General features: G+C 30.3%; 1 protein-coding gene across 1 annotated transcript; it reads right to left on the reverse strand.

The window, feature by feature from the left end:
- Positions 1–2,628: 2,628 nt before the first annotated feature.
- Positions 2,629–10,104, reverse strand: LOC146959387 (caffeoylshikimate esterase-like). The gene is made up of 7 exons (XM_085740927.1): positions 9,843–10,104; positions 9,716–9,745; positions 9,425–9,551; positions 9,181–9,327; positions 8,827–8,957; positions 3,300–3,437; positions 2,629–3,150 (listed from the first exon to the last, which is right to left on the reverse strand). The coding sequence occupies exons 1-7, from the start codon at positions 9,843–9,845 to the stop codon at positions 2,782–2,784; spliced, it is 945 nt and encodes a 314-aa protein (XP_085597053.1). The 5' UTR covers positions 9,846–10,104; the 3' UTR covers positions 2,629–2,781.
- Positions 10,105–10,341: the final 237 nt, after the last annotated feature.

The raw sequence follows: 10,341 nt of genomic DNA on the forward strand, positions 1-10,341 counted from the left end.
CCAGAATCTCTTTTCAGTATATTGTCCCTTCGGAATTAAGAATGGTCTTAAGAGCATAGTCCCTTCAATTATTTACGTCTCTTCAGAATAAATAATATTTTAAGATCATAGTCTTTTTTCGATATAATTAGAATGATCTTAAAAATATATTCTTCTTCGATTTTAAGATCAAGTATCAATTTTTTTTTTTATAAGTTTCAAATTCCATGTTTAGCTATTTTGGCATTCAGTACATCATGTGCGCATAAAGCTTTTGCATCTTTCCTTTGTCTTTTCTACCTTTTTGTTTGTTGTGAAGGAGTTAGATTTTGTTGCTCAAAGTCTGGGTCTTGAAGAACAAGAGGAAGAAAATAAATTTGAAGGTTAGTATGGTTTGGATCCTTTGATGACATTTGAAACTTTTTTGAATTTCCTCATGTGGCTCTTGCTTCCTTTAGGCTTCACCTTATATAGGTTTGACTTTATTACTTCTCCATTCACAACGGGGGTTTCAACCAAATATTTTTCACCTGTGAACTATGTCTTCACAAGAGTAGATATAAATTCCATCAAAAAATAACTAAGAGACAAGATATATATAGCAGATTTACATATATAGCAAGCATATAAATAAATACGACTATTGGCTTAATAAACAGAATCTAACATAGATTTTGAATTGAACGCATTATTTTCCTAATTCCATACTACACGACAAGACGTAAAAGTAAAACCCTATTTTTGATAATAAAGATTACTGTTTACTATTAGCAACAAGTAGTAATAATAAAATGCCCTAATTGTAGTAAATAAACCAATTTTCAAAATGAGCACGCATGGAATTTTTGAAAACCAATTGAGGTTGATTTCTTTTACTGTCTATATATACATACAACTTGTTGAGTATTTATCATTTGAATGCAAAATGACTTCTCCAATTTTCCTGATTTTTTCCTTGTATTTTCACAAGAATGTACGAATCTGGTTGAGCATCTCTAGGGATTATGTTTTATTGAATAATGATAGGAAGCACTACTTTTCAAAAATAAGGTTTTACTTACAACTTTTTGAGGCAATCCAACAGTCTTATTTCTCTATATTTCATACTAAAACAATTAATGATTAAATTGTTAGATTAATTATGTAGTTAACAGTTTCTCCCCTAAAACAGAACTTTTAATTTTGCCAATGTTTGCTTTATTTCTTAATTCTATTGTTATTGTTCTTTACTTTTCTTGGTTTAATTTCATGAGGGTAAGCAATACTTATAGGTGTAATTTTATATCAGAGCTTCAAAGGCCAACATATCATTTTTTAACAAGGGGGAAATTCAGCGTTGGTCAAATATTGATATGGTTTGATATTAACAACAGAGCATTTCATGTTGCTTTGGGACAACAAGAAGTCGAGAGTTTTGAATTGACGAATGCTTTATGCTCGTTGTTGGTCACTAATCTATGCCTAACATGCTTTTTCAGTAAGATGTTCAAGTTGTTTCAACAAAATTTAAATGTTCTTTCATGATTATTGACATCGTCTTTTGTTCTTTTTTAATTACTCACGCGACATTAGATTCTTTCATTAGTGTGTATATTTGGTCATTGGTTTATAGAACAATTTTTCATAATAACAAGTTATATTTTACTCTAGCAATTAGATAAGAAGTTGAAAAGTTATTTTCTTTCCTGAATATTGACATTGTCTTTTGTTTTTTTAATTACTCACGGGACGTTAGATTCTTTCAATAGTGTGCATACTTGGTCACTGGTATAATAGAACGTCATCAATTAAATATGTGTGGACAAATTCTGCATTTTCTCGTTGATCCACGGAGGTGGAGTTGATTGGATTGGGTTATATGGCAATCGATTTGGTTTATATAGAAGAAATTAACAATGAAAGTCATATATGGCCCAGCTTGTCAATATCAACACATTATAGATTATGTTCATTTGACAGAAAAAAGATTTGTTTGATAACATTTTTTTCTCGAGCTTATGGTTTGTTTTTACTAGATTATAGTTTATTTTGATAGGTAATTCAATTAACTTATAAATTTTTCTTTTAATTTTATCCTTATTATTATCATATTTGAAAAAAAAAAACTAGCTATTACTTGGAAAAAAATGAATATTATTAATTGATTTTTTTCCATTTCATATTTATAGCTAGTTTATCCATTAGAAGAAAAAAACTAAACTACTTAAAAAAAATTAAATAATGACAATTGATTTTTTCCATTACATCATATTTATAAGTTAGTTTAACCGTTAAAGAGGCTCCAAATCTTTAAAAAAAAAAATGAAGAGGCTCAAATTAGTGTGAAAATAATAAGGTGAAAATACAGACAAATTTCTTACAACTACTATAATAAATAATAATTGTGTGCTTATGAAATACATAGACAAGTTTTAGGACTATCCCCTAAAAAAAATTAAGACTACACGATTTTCAAATTTCACCTATGCGTTATTTTTTTGGTGGTGTCCGAAGTTCGAACCCCAGATCTTGCATATATTATGCATTGTCTTTACCAACTGAGCTAAGCTCACGGAGACATCTATGCGTTATAAAACAAGAGTCATACATATCATAGCTTATACAATGTAAAAATATAAAGATAGGATAAAATCAGAGACTGGGCTAAAATAAAACCAAAGAAAATAGCTCCTTTACAAAATTTATATTTTTAAAAAATTTATAAAATAAATTAATGTAAAATTTACACGGGCTTTCAATGAACAAAACACAAGAGAATAATATTCAAAATTACAAAGATGCAAGAGATGTCTCTGATTCTGATTACTTAGGAGACTCTTCATTTTGTTGTTTCTGTTCTCTCTCTAATCTTGAATTACCATATTGAGATCTTTCCTCTATCCAATTAAAAATGTCTTTGAATACAATCTCCAAATTTTCTGGTGGCTCACCATACAATAAACCATGCCACATTCCAGGGTATAATTTCAGTGTCTTATCTTTGCTTGAGGCCACTTCATGTAATTGTTTGCTCACTGATGGATCAGTCACTCTATCTTCCTCACCATGTAAAATCAAAAAAGGAAGTGAAACTTCATTCAGTGTTTCCTCAATTTGTGTAGCAACCCTGCTAAGTTCATAACCTGTTCTCAAACGAGGTTTACCTTTGAAGCAGTATTGATTTGCCCTAATCTGCAATTCATAAATAAAAACCTTCAATATATAAATCTATAACATGTGTGAATATATTGACAACACTATTAATACTTTTTTTGAGGAACACTATTAATACTGTAAGCTCTATGATTAATTTGTTAAGATGTACATGTATATATATATACCTGTTGTCTGACTTCGGGGACTTTGAATGCAACGTCAATGATATCTTGGGTTGGGACTATTTGCCATGTGGGAGCAACTTTGCTTAGTGCACTCAATATACGCATCACAAATGCGTTTGGTTTTATGTCATCTGCAATCTGCACATTTTATTTCATTAATGTTAATACAACTACTTGTAATCGCTTTCACGTGACATGTCAATGCAAAAATATGCTTAATCATGCATGATACACTAACAAAACTTTATAATATAGAAATTATTATATAGTAAGCAACCATGCATAAATTATTCATTTAACTCTTGTCAAAAATTATTCATTAAACTCAGTCGTAAAAAGAAGGCATTACACTGAACCAAACAACTGCATTAAACATAAACAATTCCGTTTAGCAAGTACATCAACGATGAAATGAAGGTGTATTTTGAGAGTAATAATGGGTTGAGTAGTACTTATAATAATAATCACTTGTAAGAATAGACTTTCATAGATCTAATCTAATTGTTATTTATATATGAAATAAAATCAGAATTAATTTTTTTTTTGGGAAAATACACTCACCTCCCCAAAATTTTATGTATATGTTACTAACCTCCCCTCTATTTTCTCACTTGACAAAGACCTCCCCTGCCGTTAGCAGCAGTTTAGGATCCGTTAAAAATTTGATATCACATCTTTCCTCACTCTTTTTCTTTCCCAGGAACAGTCAGAGTCCAAAATTTATACCTGGCTTTTCAGTTTCCTCCAAAGAAATAACACCAACATCAACCATAGACGAATCACACAACGAATTGGGTATCTTTAATTCCCATCTTTTTGTTCGCTACAGCTGATTTTATTTATCTATTGTGTTCTTTAACTGTCCCTTCCTATTATACGATGATGTTTCTCATCCACTCAATTTTTTTTTGTGCAATTATGTTCCATGTTATTTGGATAAAAAAATAGGGTGCGGTTCATAATTGGTTCGGTCAAAACAAAAACCAAATAATGGTAATAATTTTTTATGCAACTTGCTCACATGGAAATAAGATTCTGCAGGTTTCTTACGGGTTTTTTCATCAATTGAGATTTGAAATAAGGAAAGAAAAAAAGTAAAAATTGAAAAGCTTACAACAATGGCAGAAATATTCAATCCTTTGGTACAGAAAAGACTGCCATCATAAAAAAGACAGTACTATTTTAATTTCTAACAGAATATTAACTAACGGTGTTAAATGAAAAGGGGTGTAATCTTATTTATAAAAGGTCTTAAGTCTTTTGGACAACTTTTTGGAGCCAAAAATGTTGTTGCACTTTTCCTTCCTAATTTTTTGCTGTTTATTTATATTTTTAGAAAATGATCGTGTATCTTATTTATAAAAGGTCTTAAGTCTTTTGAACAACTTTTTGGAGCAAAAAATCTTATTTATAAAAGGTCTTAAGTCTCTTAGACAACTTTTTGGAGCCGAAAAAGTTGATCTGCATTTCTTTTCTAATTTTTTGCTGTTTCTTTATAATTCACATATCTTATCTTATTTATAAAAGTTCTGAAGTCTTTTAGACATCTTTTTGGACCCCAAAAATGTTCTTGAAGTCTAAATTACTTCGGGGGTTTTAGGATTTGTCTATTGGAACTATTATCAGTGATTTTTTTTTCATAACAAGGATTGGACCAAGGGTCGACCCTAATCCCTATCAATGTATTTTTCATTACAAGGATTGGACCAAGGGTCAACCTTAATCCATTATCTTTTTACATTAGTTTTGGATGTACTTATAAAACACATCCAATAGCTAGCACTAATATGTATGGGTTTTGTAGATGATGTAGTCTTAATTGGAGAGTCGAGGCAGGAATTGAATAGGGTGTAGGAGACCTGGAGTCAAGTCTTAGAAGCGTAAGACTTTTGTTTGAGTAGAAGCAAGACATGGTATATGTAATGTAACTTCAACAAAAGACGAAGTAGTTCAAACTTAGAGGTGAAAGTTAGATATCATATCATACAAGTTACACAGTTTAGATATTTTGGGTTCATTCTTTCAACAAAAAAAATCTTGGGTTTCATAGTACAAAATAATGGAGAAATAAAATCAGATGTAATTCATTGTATTCAAGTTGGATGGTTGAAATGTAGAAGAGCCTCATGTGTTTTTTGTTATACAAACGTGCCGTTTAAGTTGAAATGAAAAAATACCAGACAGTTGTCAGAACAAAGATGTTTTATGGAACAAAATATTGGCGGTTAAGAACCAACACGAGAATAAAGTAAGTGTGTGGAGATGGGGATGTTGCGTTGGATGTGTGGTGATATTAGATGGGATAAGATTAGAAATGGCAACATTGTAGGGATAGTTGGGGTGGTTTGAACATGTATAGAGAAAACATGTAGATTCTATAGTAAGAAGAGTAGATCAAATAGAGGATAGTCATATTACAAGAGGTATAGGAAGACCTAGAAGAACTATAAGAGAAACTATCAGGAAATGTTTATAGATTAATGAGTTGAATTTAAATATGGTTTATGATAGAACAATATGACTTACTTCAATCCGTGTAGTCAAGCCCACTTAATGGGATAATGTTTGGTTGTTGTTGTTGTCATCATCTTTTCGAAGCATTAACTCATGCTCAACAACAACTATTATCCATTTCATGATCAACTACCACATTTATCTGTCAATGAGATAATCAACTTCCCGTGCATCGCACGGGTCTAAAATCTAGTATTTTAAAAGAACTCAGGGGAGGTAAATGTCTATTATAAAATTAGAGAGGATATTTGTGTCATTAAAAGAGACATCAGGGGAGATCAGTGTAATTTTCCTTTCTTTTTTTTATTATGATTATTGTTTGAATCAATTGATTATCAACCGTGTGACTTTATTCAAATTGCGTGACTTTTACTAAAAATTAATAAGTCACTTTCTGAAGGCAAAGTTTTCTAGATGTGACGTGATATTGAGATAACGAAGGAGCACTCTATGCCCAAAAGTCAGAGGCCTTCTCATTATCATAGTAGAAGATTAGTATTTTATGGGTCCATTGTATGATTATTTTCGAACAGGTCACCATTGAATTGAATTATATTGCTTTAACTAATCAACTAAAATTAATATTAATATATTCTTGACATTCATATTTAAATTTTGACGTAAGGTTATTTATAAAGAAAAAACAATTTCTAATATTTTTATTTTATTTACATAAGCTTATTAACTAGTTGTTAGTTTAAAATTAGAGATTACTATGCACTTTGAAAAAAAAAAAACTTTTTCATTAAATTGGAAATCAATTAGACTAGGTTTTATAGGTTACTTCCTAAAAGTTTATATATAAATGGGCATTTAAAATAAAATCTTGATATACTAGTTTTTATATATTTTTAGTTTATGCGCCTCCCATCTCAATTCTCAGACACACATGTGAAATATGGGAACACTATTTCTCACCCTATTATTTCTTAGATATTCTTTTACATTGATTGATAGGTTTTGTCTCTTCTTTTCTTATTGATTGATAGGTTTATATATATTCTTTTATTTATTTTTTATCTACTCATAAAACTTGCCGAGTAAATTGTACCTCTATACTACTCCCTCCGGTCCTTATTATAAGAAACAATTGACTTTTTTGGTTCATTGTGTAAGTGATGTATCTAGTTCATATTTACAATAAGATACATTAATTATTCTATGAACCTAAAAATTCAACTTTTTCTTATAATAAAGACCGGAGGGAGTATCACACTATCACATATGTCTCCCTTTGTATTTGTTCCTTTTTTGAATAAAAATAATTGTCACTTACTTCCTCATGTATATCTCTCACACCCTAGTGGAGTGCATGATCATATCCTCAGATTTTCTTCTCAGGATGAAAAATGTGTACCCTTAGACCATCCACAATGGTGGGTGCTTCACCTATTTAGCACCATATTAAATAGGCACCTCATTGTGTGGAGTATAATACATGGGTGGTTATGGAGAAGGGTGACTATGGAAGCACCCTCTCTGTCTTCATTTTGCATGGGTCCCTTTAATAAATCTTAATAAAATAAATAAATTTTGTTGAAATGTAATGATATAAAATTATTTGTGAGACCTATTTAATAATTTCTTTTAAGGTGTTGGGTTGCAGAAAATTGGTGTCTATTAAGTATTACGGTAAAATGAGTGATGTGGACATATGAATTCAATTTAAGCACTCAATTTAGGGTGTTCAGTTGTGGATGGTCTTAAAACCACGTCTCTCCTTTTTTTTTTTTAGCTCAAAGTCTCCATTTCACCTATTAAATCAAGGGCTGAGATTTGGAGTCTCATGTGATAGGAAAGAATCTTTTTCTCATAGATTGTTTTTTATAGTGATCGATGTTGAAGATTAGACTAAGAAGCAAGAATATATTAATCTCAACCGTGACAAGATCATGTAAATGATGAAATATGTATAGCATGTTTGGAATAACTTCTGCGTCTAAATTCTCGCATCTCAAAGCATGTGCAACGTGAAATTCAAGAAGCTACAAAATATAACGTTGACCTAAATGTGAGTTTACTTTGATTTCAACATGAAAACAAACAGCCACGTAGAAAATACACCCCTCCATATTCAAGTATACAACAAGAAAAATGTGAAATAAGTTATGAGATACTTTTCAAAGATACTACTCCCTCCGTCCCGGAATATCTGACCCATTTTCTAAAAAAAAGTGTCCCAAAATAACTGAGTCATTTCAATTTTCAATACAACTTTCATCATTCCCAATACAATTTAACTCTAATTAATACTACTTTCATCATTCCCAATACAATATATTCAACTTTCTCCTTTATTTATACATTTTTCTTAATCTGTGTGAAAAACCAAACTGGTTCAGATAAAACGGGACGGAGGGAGTATATCTTTATGTTTAATTGTGATGGACATGTTTACATATAATGTTGAATGAAATTAATTTATATGTATTGATAGTGTGAAAAAAGTATACACTCAATCAATTGTAATCGTTATATCAATCAAAATATTTGATTTTAACTATATTTGTTTATTTTAAAATTATATAAATGAGATTATAATCTAATGTCTATGGAGTTGAACTGATGCTATAGAGAGATTATTAGATAGAGAAATGATATTTTGACAACTACTTTTTGATAATTTTTGGACAACTTTCTCTCTCATACTCACATGATGTTGTTATCCTCTCTCTTCCTTTTTCTCTCTCCATTGTTTTTGACCAATAAGAAGTGAGAAAAATAAGGTTGTCAACAAAGTTGTCATCAAATGGATGTCAAAATATCATTACTCTATTGGATAATAATGTTTGGGTCCAAATTTGATGTGCGCTGTACTACTTATTACTGTATATGTGATGGAACAACAAATATGTGTGGACAAATAAACAAAAGAAAGAAACGTGCAAACACGGTTTCAAAATTCTGTTTTTTCTAATAATGAAAGAATAGTATGTATGGTGCACACTATAGTATATGATGTGGCAAAATGATTTGCATAGAATAAGAACAAAAATGAAAAAGCAAAGCTAACCTTGCACATTGGTGCAGCCAAAATAGCACCGTCCCAATATTCTGGCTTTTTCCGGTGCAAAAGCAGAGCCACAGCTCCTCCCATTGATTCTCCTAACAAATACCTCATCTTCTTCTTATTCTCTGGCTTTTCTGTTTTTTTTTTTTTTAATTTCATTAAAAAATAAAAGATTCGTTAAATTATATCATTATTAATTATGAGTCACCATTCATATCTTATTTAGCCAAGGACAAATAAGCTACTATGTCATGGGGTTTGAATAATATAATACATAGATAGAAAAAGCATAAAAAGTTGAATTTAATGGCAGACATTGAATTGAATGAATTGAAAAGAGAAAGAGAAGATGCTGACCACATATGCTGCTAAAATGGTGGAAACAATCATCAATGATTGTATCAAAATTCTTAACAAGACCAGGTAACCCATATGATTTTCCATGTCCTTCATAATCTATACCATATACTGCATATCCACCATTTGCTAGTCTTCTTGCAGTGCCTATATAATAATTCATTCAATTCAATATATATTCACATATAATATAACCATGATATCATATAATAAAAGAGAAAAAAGGAAAAATTAAATTACTTACTGTCCATGGTGATGCTGCATTCCATGGCATATCCATGACACATGAAGATTAATGCTTTTGGATTTTCGTTTGCAGGAATCCAACTGGTTGCCAATAGCTTCATTCCTCGTGAATTCAATACGAAATCCTGAATAAAATAAAAAACAGAACCATGCCTAATAAATTAATAATCATGTCACGATGATTCCGTTTCTTTTGATTAAGATAAAGTCCTATAATAAACATGTAACATGTTACGATGATTATGTCTTATTCTACAAAAAAAGATGTTGGTTTAAGTGTTAATCATACCTCTTCGTATTTGATGTCAATTTCACTCGCCTGCAAAACAAAATTAAGGAAAAAATAACAAACATTAGGAAAACTAATTACGGATAATAAGATAATCAATTATACAGAAAGAACGAGAGAGAGATACCATGATGAATAATATTGATGTTGATGTTGAGGTACGAAGAAGCTTTTCCTTATTTATTTCTATTTAATTTTAGAATTGAGAAATAGGAGAGATTTAGATAATTGGTAACAAGAAAGGGAGGAATAGAAAAAAGAATGGTGGTTTGGATTGAAAAAAGATGAGTAGGAAGAGAGTCTTTATATGAGTAAGTGAAGTAAGGGAGAGATTATTGCATGAAAATTAGGGATAACATTAACATGTATATGTATAAGAATAAGAATATGAATTATACAATGCTTTTGGCTTCTCTATTTATAGGAAAAATAGGGGAAAATAAATTTAACGTGTGAAGAATTTTATTTTGTGTTGAAAATAAACGTGTGGGATTTGATTCCAGATTCAATAAAATCAAACAATTGTACATGTACTTGCTTGGTTGGCCCTATCCTTTATTTATTTTTTATCTACTCATAAAACTTGCCGAGTAAATTGTACCTCTATACAGTATTTCCGGTCAAAA

The sequence above is a fragment of the Medicago sativa genome, chromosome 1 (assembly GCF_051527215.1).
Source record: "Medicago sativa cultivar Bolivia chromosome 1, Bolivia_mono, whole genome shotgun sequence".
Classification (NCBI taxonomy): Eukaryota; Viridiplantae; Streptophyta; class Magnoliopsida; order Fabales; family Fabaceae; genus Medicago; species Medicago sativa.

Coding starts and splice junctions, on each gene's coding strand:
- LOC146959387 (XM_085740927.1), bottom strand. Junction 9,552..9,715: donor TTGACATCAAATACGAAGAG/GTATGATTAACA, acceptor TATTTTATTCAG/GATTTCGTATTGAATTCACG. Junction 3,151..3,299: donor TCCCCGAAGTCAGACAACAG/GTATATATATAT, acceptor TATGAATTGCAG/ATTAGGGCAAATCAATACTG.